The sequence below is a fragment of the Hipposideros armiger genome, unplaced genomic scaffold, assembly GCF_001890085.2.
Source record: "Hipposideros armiger isolate ML-2016 unplaced genomic scaffold, ASM189008v1 scaffold_8, whole genome shotgun sequence".
NCBI classification, from domain to species: domain Eukaryota; kingdom Metazoa; phylum Chordata; class Mammalia; order Chiroptera; family Hipposideridae; genus Hipposideros; species Hipposideros armiger.
This window is the reverse complement of record NW_017731358.1, coordinates 2,889,192-2,906,579: the sequence shown is the minus strand read 5'-3', so window position 1 is coordinate 2,906,579 and position 17,388 is coordinate 2,889,192. Positions and strand designations below refer to the sequence as shown.

The window sequence follows — 17,388 nt, the reverse complement described above, 5'->3', positions numbered from 1 at the left end:
ATGTAGTTAATTTTTATTTTTTCAAATTGTGGTAAAAAACATAATAGTCCACTTTTTCAATTATTTATTTTTAAAAAATTTTATTGGGGAACAGCCACGGTCATTGGTTACACATTGCTTTCATGCTACAATGGCATAGTTGACTCTTTTAGGGACAGCGCAGCTCACAGTGGTCCATGCAGGAATCGAACCAGCAACCTTGGTGTTATCAGCACCACGCTCTAACCAACTGAGCTAACCGGTTACCCCATTTTTATTTTTAATATTTTTATTTTCAGATTCTCAACCTCTGCAGTCCCAATACTCCCTGAGAAATTAAACACTTATATACCTTCCACAAAATGAGAGGACAAAGTAGCAATACATTGTAATGACTAACACAAATCATTTATTAGTTTCTAACAAAAAAGCACACATGGTACGACTATCAGAAAGACTAATAGAGAAATTGAAATTTATCTTAAAACCAGCTTTAGTCAGGAAGACTTCTTCACAGGCAAGTTAAGTGGTTAAGTATATAAATCCTAACTACATTACATGATTTCCCCCCCTTTTTGGTCATGGACTATTCCAGCATGATTTAATTACATAACTTTTAACTTGAGGAGTTCCAACAATGTCTACCCTAAAATTAAAGTGAAATTGCTCTTAGAAAAATATCAGTTTTATGAGAAGGTAGATTTTAGTCTATTTTACACAAACTTGGTTAGTTTCTGACTGCACTTAATTTCAGTTCAATCTTTACTCAGAGGACACTTTATTTTGAGAAAGGGCAAACTAAATTTTAAATTAGCATTAGAGAGTTCTACCAATAATTACCCACTCAATATTTAAATATATGCCATCAAGTATACAAAAATTAACAGAATTTCAGTTATAAAATTTGGAGGAAAAAATATTGACAAATTTAAGCTAGAATTAGCTCTAGGACATTTTATCGTATTTTCACCTTAAAAGGATGGGAAGGTAATTAAGACATCAGCAGAAATGCTGTTAAAACTGTTGTTTGTGTGCTCCAAGCTGTTCATATTAATGAAACAAAGATTAATAGTCTCTAAGTTAAATTTCACAAAATGAAATCATTACTTCTGATTTAACTTTGAGGGGTAACAGAAGGCAAAACCCAAGCATCATACTTTCTATTTCTGTCCATAAACACAAATAGAAGTCACTACCAATACAAATGATAATATAAGGAAGTAAAAGTATGGTTATTTATGTAGGATATTGTGATATAAACCTACAGTAAATTCCCTTTTATTTCCCCTAGAATAGCAGATTAATAGAAATTTCCAAAATTTCAGGTAATTTAGTAGCTAATTTTGATTTTGACACCAGATACTATGGTGTGAAAAGCTATAAAACCCAAATGCTTCATGTCATTTAGCAAAAAAAGGGCAAGGGAGAATGAGTGCTCTGCCAAACTATACCTGCTAACTCCATCCTGGACCCAGTTTCTGATCACCCACTCAGTTCCAGGGCTTCTAAGTTATTGGTCTGCTCCATTCAGCCTCATTCCAACTCTTATCTCCTTTTGCATCAAGAGTCTAGTTTCCTAATTTAACCCTAATTTTCCAGGAAACTCTAATTTTTCAGATTTCACGTTGATCTCGACCTATTTTTAAAAAGATGCTATAATGCTTAAAATAATTTTAAAAATGGAAATTAGATTACTTTAGTGTTATGGAAGATGAATTTCAAGTACTCCACACAGTATATGGCAAAGTAGCAAGAAAACTTAGATTTGAAACCTGAATTCCTTAACTATATATAATTATAATCTTGCTTTGTTTACTAGTTAGGACAAAAAGGTGAGCAAAGGCCATAAAATGCATTTTTTGGGGAAAAGAGACTGGCACCTGAAGATTTCTTGGGAGTTGGCCCAGGCACTTTTATATCAGTTAAGTATAAGGATTGCCAAACTTATCACATCACAGTTATTAATAAAGGATCGTGACTCAAGCTTATCACTGAGTGTGACAGAAACACAGTTGCATATTCATGCCACCCTTGTAATCACATCATCCTTTAGTTAAGGACAATGAGTATGCCCACAGAGCAGAATTAATGAAAACTTTAGAGTCTATGGTAAAAAAGAAAGCTTCACAATCCAGATTTACTAGATTATAAAACGCTCCCTTTGTCTATGCATTACTTTGAGTATTTCTGAAACATCTGGAAAATGCTTTTCTGTGACTTACTAGGCTGCTGGGAACGAGCACTTTTATCTCTGGTAGAATTCGGCATCTTTCTTCCATTAACACTAACTGAACGTGTCAACTGGGTCTTAAAAGAAGGTTGCCAATCTTCATTTTTTGAGCTTCTCTGACATTTTGAATGCTCTGTATCATTTTGTCCTTTTAAGTTCCTATCTTTGGAATTCTTCCTCTGTCCATTTAGCAATTTGTCTGGAGGTGAGGACATAGTTCGTAACTGATACCCATTTGGGGATCCTTTTTGCCGGTTTGGCTTCATTTGTTCTTTATCCACCTCTTTTTGAAGCTGTAATGCTAATAACCTGTCCTGTTCTTCTTGTTTATGTCTCTCAAGAAGTAGATGTTCCAAATCTAACAATTTTTGGGTAAAGTTGATTTCTGCTTCCTCTTGGTCTGAGGAAGCTTTGGGGGATGCTTTCCTTCTTTTTGCAGAAAAGCATGGATCTCTGACTACTTCAGAGGATGATTCCTGGTTTTTTCTTTTGGAAATATCTTCTTTACTGATCAGTAGATGAGACTCTTCATTTTCTGTCTCAACTGTGTTATTTCCAATTATCTGTGTCATATCTGATATAGTGCTCCCACTCTCTGTTTTGCCACAAGGCTTAAATGTAGCTTCTCTAGAGTAGTGAACTCTGGCATTAGGTCCCTCATGATTTATGTCACATAACTCGTTATCATGACTGCTTGGTCTCATTTTGACTTCTCCTTCAAGGCACATTTCTGTACCATGGACACATAACGGAGGCATAGGTGATTCTACTGAAGACTTTGCACCTTGTTCTTGAATTTCTAGGCATATTTGCGGAGAAAGTGTTGGCATATCTTCATCAATTTCTGTGTCTTGCCACATGGGGCTCTTTATAGCACTACTGTAAATTTCCTGTAGAAAACAGAAAAAGACTGAGTGAACCTGGGGTACACATCAAGTCATAACCTGTAAGTCTCACTTATACCATAGATGAGCTGTCACTATTAGGTAGTTATTTATTAATTACTACTACTACTACTACTACTACTACTACTACTACTACTACTAAGGTATATTCTTAATAGTATTTCCATTCTATGTGCCCATTTTTTATTTTAACTTTATTGGGGAACAGAGTGTTTTTCTGAGGACCCATCACTTCCAAGTCAAGTTGTTGTCCTTCAATCTTATTTGTGGAGGGCACAGCTCAGCATCCCTTGCTGAGATGAACCGGCAATCTTGTTGTTAAGAGCACGTGCTCTAACCAACTGAGCCATCTGGCTGCCCACTGGCAGCTCAGCTCAAGTCGTTGTCTTCAATCTAGTTGTGGAGGGCACAGCTCACTGGCCCATGTGGGAATCGAACCAGCAACACTGTTGCTCAGAGCTTGCGCTCTAATCAACTGAGCCACCTGGCCACCCGCTATGTGCCCATTTAGATTAAGGCATTCCTTCATTTCTACTTCCACGAAAACCTACAGATTAAAACCCACAAACCAGATTCTATATTATGGCCAATAGCTGGCACCATGACCTGACCTCTTTTTCACCTTATAAACTTCTACTACCCTGGGGTTTTAAACCCCTTTTTGTACCACAAATTCTCCTCCTTTTGGAATTTTGGTGAAGCTTACAGACCTCTTCTGAGAATAATATTTTAAAATATAAATACACAGGATCACAATTTATATTGCAACACAATTACTAAAATGTTAAAAATTATGATATAATGTATATCTATTAAGATCTGATGGCAAGCCTAACAACTTGTAATATTAAAATAGGAATGAGTATAAATGATATTTCAAGAGATGTGCAACAAATGTGATAAAAACCCACCCTTTTTATTGATGACAAAGTCAAAAGTTGTTGTCTACATTCATAATTAAAGGAAACACTAAAATGAGAGGTCAGGCAAAAGTAAAGATAAACTTTTTCTTCCATGTAAATTCCTATGTATTCTCTGGATTCTACCCATAAACCTTGGGTTGAGACCCTTGCTTTAGCCAGTATACTTTTCACTTATAGATCTTAGGGAAGTCAAGACTTAGGATTAGTTTTGACCATGGGGAAAAACCTTAAGAAGAAAGTCTTCAGTGAGAATTTCCTCAGAACAAAAATTATTCTTTGCTGTTGGAGATATTAAGTCTGTTCTTTTACTTTCTTTGCTTTGCATTTATCATTCCTGATAGCATTTCTTTTTTTCTTTTTCTTTGTTTTTCCCTTCCCTCACTGCGGACTCTCGGCTGGCACACGCCCTCCCCACCTGCAGCCACTGCCCCCTGATAGCATTTCTTATGAACCATTGTGGTTTGGATTGGACAAACTCTAGGTTACTATGAATATGAACAATAGGGTAGGAAAAATATCCCAGCCCTTCAATGCCTCTTCCTTCAATCCTCAGTTCCAGTATAAGCAGACTATCTGGACTTGAATCCTCTCTCTACTGCCTCTAAAGGAATGTTGGGCAAGTCTCTTATCTCCATGTGCCTCAATTTTCTCAACTGTAAAATGGGCACAAGAATACCTACATTATAGAGTTGGAGGTTGTGATGAAGATTTAAAGAAAATACATTATCTGGCACATAGCAAATATCCATTAAATATTAAGTGCTATAAAAACCACCTAGCTGAATTGAAAAAAATTAGGAACCTGTTAGTAAAGGGTTAACAAAACTTCTTCTATGTAGGAAACAGACCTTGGTGACAACTCACCTTTCCTAGATCTGGAAACCTGATAAAGGTGAAATGTCACCTGTGTTAGTTACTAGGCCATATACATTGCTTATGGTAAAAAATGACTTATTGGTGAACTGCATCTGTACTAGGAGAAGTAAGAGTGATCTATGAACACCTGGCAGGAAGTCAAAGCTTGGGGCTTCTGTAAGTGACTTATAACTAACTCTTCTGACCAGATATGTTCTTTACTAGGACCCCTAGAAGTTACATCCATGGGTTGTTACAATAAATAATTCAGTCATATGGGGCCTGGGGCTTCTTTGTGGTATCATTTCCAGGCTATCACTTAGGAGCTCTGCAGTGAGGACTCTTACTGAACGATATGCCTGATATTGCCCTTACTAGCATGCTTTGTTTCCCATCCTATAATCTTTTAAGTGAAGCTGGTACCAGAGATAGCCTATCAGTTTTGTGAGTTTGGTTATCTGGATCAGGGATCCACAAACTATGGCCCATGGCCCAACTTCGGCCTGCTGTTTCTGTAAATAGTTTTACCGGAACAAAGACAAGCTCATTTGTTTATATACTGTCGATGGATGCTTTCACATGACAACATTATGTGACTGAGACCATATGGGCCTCAAAGTCTACAATATTTACTATCTGGCCCTTTAGAGAAAAAGCTTGCTGACTTCTAGTCCAGGTAAGCCTAAGTAAGATGACTAAGAAAGGGTGTCCCATATACTACAGTGACTTAAAAAAAAAGTCAGGAACCTACAAGTATTAGCAACCTATACCACTAGTAAACGTGCTAAACTAAGAACATCTTTAGCATCCACATACCTTAGACATGGAGTTTTTGTTGCCTTCTTGTACAATTTCAGGCTGTGATGCTGACCCAAACTGCGATTTAGGAGACAAATACCTTGAAAAAAAAAAAAGTGTACCAAAGTTTGAATGCTTTGAAAGACTAGTGGTATATACCCAATAAAATAAAGCCAGATTAACTATTTATACTGAAGCTTGTCTGGTTTGCGGCTTTGCTGATTTATCAGAAAAAGCATATTCTATCTCCTTGTCTTAGATGTTTTGGTGTAACTCCAGAGCCAAACTTAAAAGGCCAACTATTGATATTTTAGTGTAAAACAGCAGAAAAGGAAGTAAAAGTCAAATCTAAACATTTCTTAATTCTCAAAAAAGTGAAAAAAGGTAGCATCAAAACAACTACAACTACAGAGTCTTACCAGAAGTGGTAATGGAAATGACATTTTAAAGCAGGAGAAAGGACATGTTAGGTTTTGTTTTTGTTTGATGCCAGAAATTCTACATTTTTTATCTCTACTATTAGGGAAAGTCCATGATTAGATTCTTTACCATTTTGGTATAGAGATTTTTGTTCTATACATATTTCATATTAACTATCTGCTTAGAGACAAACAGACATAGCATAAGAGCATATCTCTAAATTTCTAAGTATTTTTAATAGGCTGACACTGAAAATATAAAGCTTGTAATGTAATGGAAAATGCTGTAAAAGAAATGAGAAGAAAAGGACAGGTTATGAGATGGTAGGTGTATTTTAAAAATAGTAAAAAATCTAAATGTACATATAAGTATGCTTAAAAATGGCAGAAATCTCCCAAATGTTGGCTGTCTTTAAGTGGTGGTAACTTTGGGTGATTGTTTCAAAGAGCAGCTAGCTTTTATAATTAAAGAAAAATGAAAAAAATGTCTGAATGCAAGTAAAATATAAAACTAAATTCCATTGTGCCCAAAGCACCAACGAGAGTAGTATATGGAACAATAAAATAAAATCTAGACAAAGATCTCATATAAAGAACAAATGAATATCCCTCATATTGTAGATAACCTAGAGTATCTAACCCACATGTTTAGTTACATCAACCTAAACAGTCTGCAAACTTTTGAGAACAAGAACCACTTTTTCAGCTGATTAAAAAAACAGGACTCCAGGTTTAGTCTCATTTTGTTTCCCAAAGCTGATGAATCCCTTCTGCAAAAGTTACCCAGTATATTAGTACCAAGATAGAATTATTACAGCATAATAGTTGTCCTGAAATCCATAAGCAGAGAACAAAACAAAATGTGATCAGATACTTACCCAACATAATCAGTGAAGATTTATGAACTCTCCTGGATAGTCTTTATTATTTATAATAACCAAGTAATATATGAATACATGCTCATTCTAAAAAACTAAACAGAAATGTAGGACATATATATATCATCATCCCTTTCCATTCCTATTTACTTCCTCAGATGTAACCAATTTTTAAAAAATATATATGGTTTCTATATAGTATATACTATCTTTTTTTAAGAGAAATCATATTTTTCTGTGATTTCATTTTTTCATTTATGTCTGAAAATATCTTTCTAGGGCCGGCCAAGTGGCTCAGTTGGTTAAGAGCTCGCTCAAGAGTTTGAGCTCTGAGCAACAGGATCGCCGGTTCCATTACTGGCCCGAGCTTAGCTGCTGCTGAGCTGCCAACAGGTGGCAGGATGGCTCAGCTAAAAAAAAAAAAAAAATCTTTCTAATAGAGTATATATTGGTCTACCTCATGAAAACAAACAGTTTACAAGAGAATAGTTACAAAATATATGTAAGAATCACAATACATCATGGTTACAGGGAGGGGATACTGACTGGGAAAGGGCACGAGTGAACTTTTTGGAAATATTCTATCTTAATCTGGAGGATGGTTTATATAAATGTAAAAATGTAAAAAGTATACTTAAGATTAATGCACTTCAATGTATGTATGTTATACTTTAAAAAATAGTTTTAAACATTTACATTATCACGAAAACCCTTATACTTACCACCTGGTTTAAAGGGGGAAAAAAAAATCATTGATTTTAAAATCCCTTATGGGGCCTCCCAGTTGTCCCCCACCTTAGAGATGATCACTATCCTGAGTTATTTCTCTCTTGTTTTTAAGACGTTTAATCACACACCTATACACCTAAACACCTTATCTCTTAGTACTGCATGATTTTGAAACTTATGTATATGGAATCATACTACATGTATTCTTCCACAACTTGTTTTCTTCACCCGTTTTCCTGAATCATGCATGTTTTCCTTAGCTAGAATTCATTTTCACTGCTGGATAATATTCCATTCTACTTTTGGAATATGAGTGCTTCTAGCTCTTTACTGTTACAAATAGTATTGCTGGAAACATTCCTGCACTTGTCTTCTGGGGTTTCTTTAGAGTCTATGCTGCAAAGTTATAGTGTCAAGCTTTTACGCTCTCCCCAAGCATATTAAGTGCATCTTACCCTCTACAACACTTGATATAGTCAGACAGTTAAATTTTTCCAGTAGGGTGAATATGAAATGTTAACTTCACTGTCATTTTGTTGTTTTTATTGAGGTATAATTGACATACAACACTGTGTTTCAGGTGTACAATATGATTCAATATTTGTATATAATAAAAAATGACCTCACTGTAATTTTAATTTCCATAAAATTAAATAAAAATCACAGTGCTTTTTAGAACTTAGTCTCTGAAATGTACAACGTTCCTTCTGGTAATTCTGTTTGTATACTTAAGTCCAGCCCACATTCAAGGGGAGGGAAATTAGGCTCCACCTTTTGAAGAGAGGAATATCCAAGAATTTGTGGACATATTTTAAGAACACCAAAGCTAGCATAAAAGCTCCATAAACTGTGGTGTGTTTCTAAGCTATCTACTATCACTTTGCCTCAATCATTTTGTCTATCCCTTTGCAATACATGTTTACTCACTATAAATTTGAAGCCATAAAAAAGGATAAAATCTTGCCATTTGTGACAACATGGATGAACCTCGAGGGCATTATGCTAAATGAAATAAGTCACAGAAAGACAAATACCATATGATCTCTCTCACATGTGGAATCTGGTTAAAAAAAAAAAGGAGCTCATACTTGTAGATACAGAGAACAGACTGGTGGTTGCTAAGGTGGGGATGGGGAGATATGTGAGAGAAATGGGTGAACTGTTTTTTATTTTGTTTTTTTTTTAGTGTAAGTACATTTTAAGGAAAGACTGTTTAACCAATGACTTACTTAGTAGTTTTCCTTAATTTTCAAACACTTTTGTGATCTTCTTGTTAATCATTTTAAATTTGAGGTGAAATTCGTATCACATAAAATTAACCATTTTAAAGTGCACAATTTAGTGGCATTTACTACATTCGTAAAATTGTGCAACCATCACCTCTAGTTCCAAAACATTTTCATCATCCCCAAAGGAGACCCTGTATATATTAAGCAGTTACTCCCCATCCCTACCTCTCCCCAGCCACTGGCAACTACTAATCTGCTTTCTGTTTCTATAGATTTACCTATTCTAGCTATTTCATATAAATTAAATCATATAATACATAACCCGTTGTGTCTGGCTTCTTTCACTTAGCATGTTTCTGAGGTTCATCCATATTACAGCATGTATTAGCATGACATTCCTTTTTAGGACTGAATAATATTCCAATGTATGGATATACATTTTATTTATCCATTCATCCCTCAATGAATATTTGGGTTGTTTCTTCCTTTTGGCTATTTGATGTGCTGACACAAACATTTGTGTACAAGTATTTGTTTGAATACCTGTTTTCAGTTCTTTTGCGTATACACCTAGGAGTGTTTAACTTTCTGAGTAACTGCCAAACTGTTTTCCACAGAGGCCACACACTTGTACAGTCCCACCAGCAATGCCCGAGATTCCAGTTTTTTCACATCCTTGCTAACATTTGTTATTTTTCCCTTTTTTTGGATTATAGACATCCTAGTGGGTGTGAAGTGGTATCTTGTGGTTTTTACATTTCACTAACGACTAATGATGTTGAGCATCTTTTAATGTACATATTGGCCATTTGTACATCTTTGGAAAAATGTCTATTCAAGTCCTTTGTCCATTTTAAAATTGGGTTGTTTGTCTTTTGTTGTTGAGTTATATAAGAATACTTTATATAGTCTAAAGATTATATTATGTTTTTTAACTTTGTTTTAATTTTAAACCACTAGCTTCTCAATTTCTGCTTTTAAATTCATCAATGTATTAAAATTCAGTTTATCAGATGCAGTCCATTGTATTTCTAGTAATTTATTTTCATGTATTTCAAAATATATATTTAGATACATGAAGATTCATGAGTTATAGCCTTTAAGCAGAATATTGTACTATTATGCAATATCTTTGCTTTTCTCCTTTTAATGGTTTTTCTCTTGATTTCTACTTTGCATAAAAATCAGCATTAACAATATTGGTATTGCCATATCTATTTTTTTCTTTAATAGCAACCACTTCATTTAACTCTACCCTCCCACCCCAAATCTAAGTCTACCCGTCCCAAATCTCCAGCACCCCAAATCCAAAATTTCTATAAATTCTGGAAGGAAGTTACCTGCATATATTTACCCAGTTGAACCAAAAGCCCTTGAATGTTTTTGAAGTCTAGATTATGGTTCTTAAACTTTTCCAACTGTGAATTACCATGGGAAAGCTTATATCCTCATAAAGTCATTAACTCCACTTGCTGGAGGGGCGTTATGGGCAAGCTAAATCATCGCTTCACTGCTAACTACCTGACTCATGCTTTTTGTAGAGACAAAATATAATGCATACACTGAGAAAAGGAGGATGGGTGAATGACCTTGATGCCAAATTGTAAACTCCTACAATGAGGAAGACCTTATATGGGACCAGCTTTTCTCAATTGAATCTAAACCAAGAGAAAAGAAAACCCAACTTGTTAATTTTGAGAAAATGGGAACAACATGGAAATCCTAAGCAATCAAGATATAAAAAGACTTCAACATCTTTGTTCGTGCTAGCCAGGAATCTAAGCTATGTGAGTAGCTCTCTTACTTTCAGTTTACATCAATCTCAAACCATCTGAGGGTTTTCATGCAGTTCATGGACCAAATTTTGACAGTAGACTATGAACAAAAAACACTGGCATACAGTAGGTGGTCAATAAATAATATAAATAATTGATAAAGTCATGTTCACTTACCTCTGAATATCTCCAGTACTTATCCGTTTGTTACTTTTCTTTTGTGACTTGGTTGTGACTGGATCAGATTTTCTGGAATTCACGGGAGAAGCCAAGACACTTCTCTCACAGAAATTGTTCTTTAACAACAGAAAAAGCATAACAGACATTATTAAAAATAATTATATAAAGTAAGCTATTAATTTGAATAATTCAGACTCCACAACAGAATTTTTCAGGAATTATGCTCACATTTATATTCTATCCACTTTGAATAATATTGACCATGTAAAAATTAATATAAACAAGATTAAGTCCATCCAAATTGGTCTAAATTAATTGCATTTTTTTCTACATTATAGAGCACAAAAGCCATGATGATATTAATCTTATTAGCTGATCATTTCTGTTAATTTTTCTAATGAATAGTTTCATATAGATTATAGCGAAAAGTTCAGAGCTATAGATATACCTGGAATAAAAGTTAGTTTTATGTAAAAATAAGTTTAATTTGGGGACTTAAGGGCATACCAATACCATGAATATTTACTTGCTGTACAGTCTCATAAGTTTACTATACTATTGGAAAAATGAATATAAATGGTGGTGGCAGACATTTTGCCTTGAACCACCAAACTTTTCTAAGTAAACCAAAAATTATTCTAAAATATCAATAGATCTACTCTTATAATCCCATGTGAAGACAAGGATTAGAACAGACTCTTAAAAGACAGGTAAAGATTTTTCTCTCTGATATATTTTCTTTCTTATCCCATTTGTTATTATTCTATTGGTCCATGTCTTTTAATTTCCTATTGTGTACTTTTATGAAGCTATTCTACTTAAAATATATATATATTATATATGGGTATACAATTTAATACTTGGGTATAGTATTATGAGTGGTAGGCCTCTCAAAAATGAAAAAAAAAATCCCAATTCTGGACATACTTCATTTTAGCAAGTATATTTTAAGATATTTGTTGTTTGTTTGAAAACAGAGGCTCTCGAACCTGAATGCACATCAGACCTTCCTAGATGCCTCTCGGAAGAGCATGCCCTAAATCCCATCCCCAGAGATTCTGATTCAGTAGATTTAGAACAGGCATGGGAGTTTGTATTTTAAAAGAATCCCAGGTGATTCTGCCAGGTTCTTTCAAATCACTGGGTCTTATTGTATTCTTCGGTCTTAAAGTATGTGGGAGTTTTTTTGTTTGTTTTTTTGGTTTAAGTGTGTTTTTCCAGGACCCATTAGCTCCAAGTCAAGTAGTTGTTTCAATCTAGTTGTGGAGAGCGCAGCTCACAATGGCCCATGTGGGGATCGAACCGGCAACCTTCGTGTTATGAGAACCGCACTCTAACCAACGCCCTTTAAAGTATGTGTTTTTATCATCCATTCTTTTATTCGTTTTCCTCTAGACAATAATTTAACTAAAGCAAGATAATAAAATCCAGGTTTAATACGTTAAGAATTTAATATGCTTCACTTTCTAACATTGATTCTCATCTATACAATGGACTATTATGCCACACTTAAAAAGAATTAGACTACATGTAGCACTACAAAAAAATCTCTAAGATATATCAAGTGAAAAAAGTAAAGGAAAAAACAGTGTGATTGATAAATCCTTTTTAGGTGAATTAAGAAAAATAGTTATAAGACATTGTTAACAGTGCTAAACTTTGGGGAAAGAAACTGATGTAATGGAACAGAATGGGACTGAAGCGGTTGGGGCAGGGCTTTCATTTTCACTGAATAGCTTTCCTACATAATTTGAATTTACTAATAACATAAAAAAGGTTTTTTAAATTATACTGTGATTAGAAAACATATATAACAATATACAAAAGCTACAAAAATATGTAAAAGAGTTTTAAGCAAATGTCAGAAATAGCTTCTAGTTATGGTGAACACTTCTTTAAATCTGAAAACCACCTAGTCAAAGCAATAGGAATGTTAACACTTTCAAAGTTCTCTCCTAAAACTTACAATATTAAAGCATAGCTTTCTTGCCAGTTCTTCATCACTTTTCAGCTGTTCTTCCATCTCTCTTCTCCTTTTCTCGGCTTCTCTTTTTTCCTCCTCTTCCTCCTCTGCCAATAATTTCTGTATGTATACTTCACTGGCTTTGTTTTCTTCTTCCTCATTAGCTCGCCTCTCTGCCTCCGCCTTAATAATGATTAACAGAGAACAATCCTTCTTTGAACTTTTAAGTATAGTTGCAATATCTCTTAGTAAGAACAGTAAAATTTTTAAAAAGAGAGAACAAATTGGCAGGAATTAAAATATCTCAAATGAAGTATAAATTTGGAGAGGAAAATTTCTACAGTATAGTTCAAGAAGCCTCTTTCAGGAAGCTTTCCCCAATTGGCCCAATCAAACCTTAAGCAAACCCTCATCTCTCCTTGCATCACAGTCCTTATCACAGTTTCTACTAAATTGTCACACATTTGTGGACGTGTCTCTAGGTAATCCTTTTCCTTAGTTAACAGAATAGCATGTGCTGACTAAATTAGGTTTAGGTTCCTGAACCAAATCCTAGCAAAGGGAATGTAATGGTAAAAACTGACTTAGACTAATAAGGGTCTATCCCTGAAGTTGGGATGAATCCCCAAACACAGTGAGCAGAAGAAACAACCACAGTGGTTACTATATGATTTACAAATGAGGAAACAAACATAGAAAAGCAAATAACCTTTTTAGATCAGTAAGTGGCAGAATGGCGACTCAAACTCAGATTCTAGGATATAAGGCCATGCTTATGGCCACTTAAATATACTACTTGAAAAAAATATGAACCCCTTGAGAATTCCAAAGGATCTGACTCAAGAATAAATCCTTGAGCCAAACCCATGAGAAAACTGAGGTTCAGAACTGTGCAGCCTTCTTGGTATTAGCCTGACAATAAAGCCAGCTAATAGAAATTAGCGAAGATCTAAATTAACATAATATTGTACATTAGCTATATTTTATTTTTTATTTATTTATTTTTTAGATTTTTTAATTTTATTTTTATTTATTTTTAATATTCATTTATTTTAAAGATTTTATTGGAGAATTGGGGGGATGGAACAGTGTTGGGGAATTGGGGAAGGGGAACAGACAAGTTGCTGTCCTTTTGTTCTTCAGTCTAGTTGTGGAAGATGTCACTTCACTGGCCCATGTTGATATTGTAATCACTGCGCTCTTCCGGGGTGAGGCAGTTTGGTCACTGGCTATTGGATGGCTGCTCATGCCAGCTGCTGGCTGCCCATGCTGGCTGCCAGCCACTCAAGGTAGCTTACAGCCGCTCACTGCAGCCCCACTGCAGCCTATGCTGTTGCCGGTGACTCACAGCAGCCCAGCTCCAGGTTGAGCTGTTGTTCACCACCTTAGCTGCAGAAGGCTGTGTCACTGGCCCGCATGTGGGATCCCAACCGGTGACCCTGCTGCTCAGAGCTGGCGCTCCCAAGCCAACTCTTAACCAACGAGCCACTCGGCCGGCCCCTAAAGCTAGTTTTTAACTATTTTAAACACGTGTAAAAAATGTAGCCTTTATAAAGTACATTAAAATTGTTTACATTTCAATATATACTATTTATATAAGCAGAAAAAACTATATGTAAAATCTAAAGCTGAAAACACATCAAAGAATTTTTCCAAAAAAGAATAATTATTTAGTACCTACCTTGCTTATCTCCTCTTCATATTCTCTTCTCAATTCCCCAGGTTTACTTAACAGGCGAACTGGCTGATAACCATCAACTGTTTCAGATCAAGAAAAAAATATATATACAATAAGCAACACAGAATTTTTTGGCTAGCTTTGGTCTTCCATTAAAACTATTAATATAAAATGCAAAATTAAAATAAAATGACAATTATTAACAGCTAGAGCGATATCTTCTTTATGGAATTCCATTTTAAAAGAAAAGCCAGAGGTTTTCTGGTTCAAAATGACACATGAGTATGTATTACTTAAACTCTTTTTCTAAAATCCATTAAAATAACAGTAAAAGAATTTAAAAAACAAAAAGTAATCCTACAACAGCAAAGAGATTAGGGGAAGGGACAATCAAAAACAAGAAACTTTAACAAATTTCTAGAAAATGGGAAGCCAATGTAAGAGAGGTGAATGGTGTAGCAAAATGAAGGAAAAAGTAGCTCTTGGAAGGGAAAGCTACAGCAGAAGTGGAAGGGGATCTGCCCCATATACCTGAAGAGCAGCTCAGGCTCAGAAACGCAAAGCACAATACAGTCCATAGTGAGTAAGTGTGGGACAGAGAACTCAAAAGTTATAAACTGATAAATTAGAATACTTGGCTGGTAGGCGTTTCTTCCTGGAAATGTAAATGCACATATGCACATTCAAAGGTTATTTTTTAAAGAAACTGAATTGTCTGAGTAGACCCAGTGCATCTAAGACGAAGTGACCCAGAGCAAAAGCACTCTGAAATCTGGCAGTTAGGGGTGGCAAAGCATAATGGCCAGGTTTCCGTCTGCTTAACCTCAAACAATGTCTGCCAGTCACTAATGCCTGTCCATGTACACAGAGCTTTTTTCTAGGGACTCATTTTTAAATAGGAAAGTAAAACTAAGGATCACCAGACATTTGAAACAAATCTACAGCAGTACAGAGAAACACTAAACTATAATAAGAGGGGAAAAGTCACCCTGGAGCTAAATCCAGAAAAAGGGAACACAACTTCCTGTTTAAAGGGGCAGCTATTACTGAAGTCCAAGTGACTACTGCCATCAGGAATCTTAGGTCTGTCATTGCCATATTTTTTGTTATTTTCAAGGCAATCCAGAAATCCATATTTTAATGTAAAATCTCCCAACTTTAAAGTCTGACACTAAATAGAAAACATGTCTGCAGGCTTTATAAGGCCTCCTGCATGTCAGTAGTTTGCAAATTCTGCAATAGAAGAACTAAACACAGTGATGTAACTCCGTAACAAGTAGGGCTAAAATATACTAAATTCTTATTTATTTTAGCCGTTGAGGCTCCATTTGAGACAATACAATGTAAAATACAGGAGAGAAGTATAAGGCCTCCGAAAAAATAGGGGGGCTAAGAAAAACGTCCAGGAAGACAGGAGGGACAGCATTTCTACTTCTAACAAAGGAGGATAAAGCATGTGCTGAGAGGTTGTGTAATATCAGATGTGACAGCTTATGGGCAAACTTTTCCCGTAAAGGGCAAGATAATAAATACTTTATGTTTTGTAGGTTCTGTGGTGTCTGTTGCAGTCACTCAACTCTGTCATTGTAGCACAAAAGCAGTCATGGACATAGATGAGTGTAGTGCGTGTTCCAGTAAAGCTTCATTTACAAAAAAAGATGTGGGCCAAATTTGGCCTGTGGACCCCAGTTTGCCAGCCCCTGGCTTAGAATGTTCCTAACTATTATAGTTCTCAAGTGAAATTGTGTGTGTGTGTGTGTGTGTGTGTGTGTGTGTGTATGCGCGCGCGCGCGCGTCCGGGGGTGGGGGTTAAATAGTAAACAACTATAGACAACTGCAAAGGGAAAGTTTGAAGTTTTTTTAATTATTAAAAATGCTCACTAAATAAAGTATAAAAATAAAAATAGCCAAGACATTAAGAAAGTAAAGAGACAACCCAAGAATGAGAACAGAGTATTTGCAAATCATACATCTGATGAGGGATTAATATCAAGAATATATAAAGAACACCAACAACAGCAAAAAAAAACCCCCAAAAAACAACCCAATTAAGATAGATGATTAGATAAAGAAGTTTTGGTATATATACACAATGGAATACTATTCTGTCATAAGAAAAGATGAAATAGTGCCATTTGCAACACATGGATGGATTTTGAGATCACTATTGCTAAGTGAAATAAGTCAGACAGAAAAGTCAAGAACCATATGATTTCACTGATATGTGGGATATAAAACAGAAAGCAACACAGGAACAAGACAAACAAATAAAGAAACAAAAACTCATAGACACAATAGTTTAGTGGTTACCAGAGAGTAAGGGGGAACGGGGGTGGTAGATGAGGGTAAATGGGACCAAATATATGGTGACAGAAGGAGAACTGACTCTGAGTGGTGAACACACAATGTGATACATAGATGGATGTATTACAGAATTGTACACTTGAAACCTACGTAACTTTACTAACCATTGTCACCACAATAAACTATTTAAAAAAAAAAAAGTGGACTCATGCATTTCAAACTCACATTGTTCAAGGGTCAACTGACATTGCTGCTGGGATAAGAAAATAATACAACCACTTTGGAAAATGATCTGGTAGCTTCTTATATAACCAAACATATGACTGAACAATTCCACTCATTATTTACCCAATTAAAAATGAAAACATATGACCACAAAAACACTTCAAAACAATCTTAACAGCAGCTTTATTCATAACCAAAAGCTGGAAGCACCATTAACTAGAGAACAGCCAACAAAGTATAATATAGTCAACCAGTAGAATGATACTTAAAAATAAAAAGAAATAAACTGAAATACCCGCAACACAAGGATGGATCTTG

General features: G+C 35.2%; 1 protein-coding gene and 1 long non-coding RNA gene across 5 annotated transcripts in view; one reads left to right on the top strand and one right to left on the bottom strand.

The window, feature by feature from the left end:
• LOC109387733 (uncharacterized) overlaps positions 1 to 10,881 on the top strand; it is a 37,262-nt gene extending 26,381 nt beyond the window's left edge. For all 3 annotated transcript variants that reach the window (XR_002125089.1, XR_002125081.1, XR_002125086.1), the window contains one exon: positions 10,487 to 10,881. This is a non-coding gene — a long non-coding RNA (uncharacterized LOC109387733). The remainder of the gene's footprint in view (positions 1 to 10,486) is intronic.
• RNF168 (ring finger protein 168) overlaps positions 691 to 17,388 on the bottom strand; it is a 26,117-nt gene continuing 9,419 nt past the window's right edge. For both annotated transcript variants that reach the window (XM_019651801.1, XM_019651805.1), the window contains 5 exons: positions 14,545 to 14,621; positions 12,867 to 13,046; positions 10,898 to 11,016; positions 5,709 to 5,790; positions 691 to 3,099 (listed from right to left, as the gene is read on the bottom strand). In XM_019651801.1, coding sequence (XP_019507346.1) covers positions 2,152 to 3,099; positions 5,709 to 5,790; positions 10,898 to 11,016; positions 12,867 to 13,046; positions 14,545 to 14,621 — 1,406 coding nt within the window. In that variant the 3' untranslated portion in view covers positions 691 to 2,151. The remainder of the gene's footprint in view (positions 3,100 to 5,708; positions 5,791 to 10,897; positions 11,017 to 12,866; positions 13,047 to 14,544; positions 14,622 to 17,388) is intronic.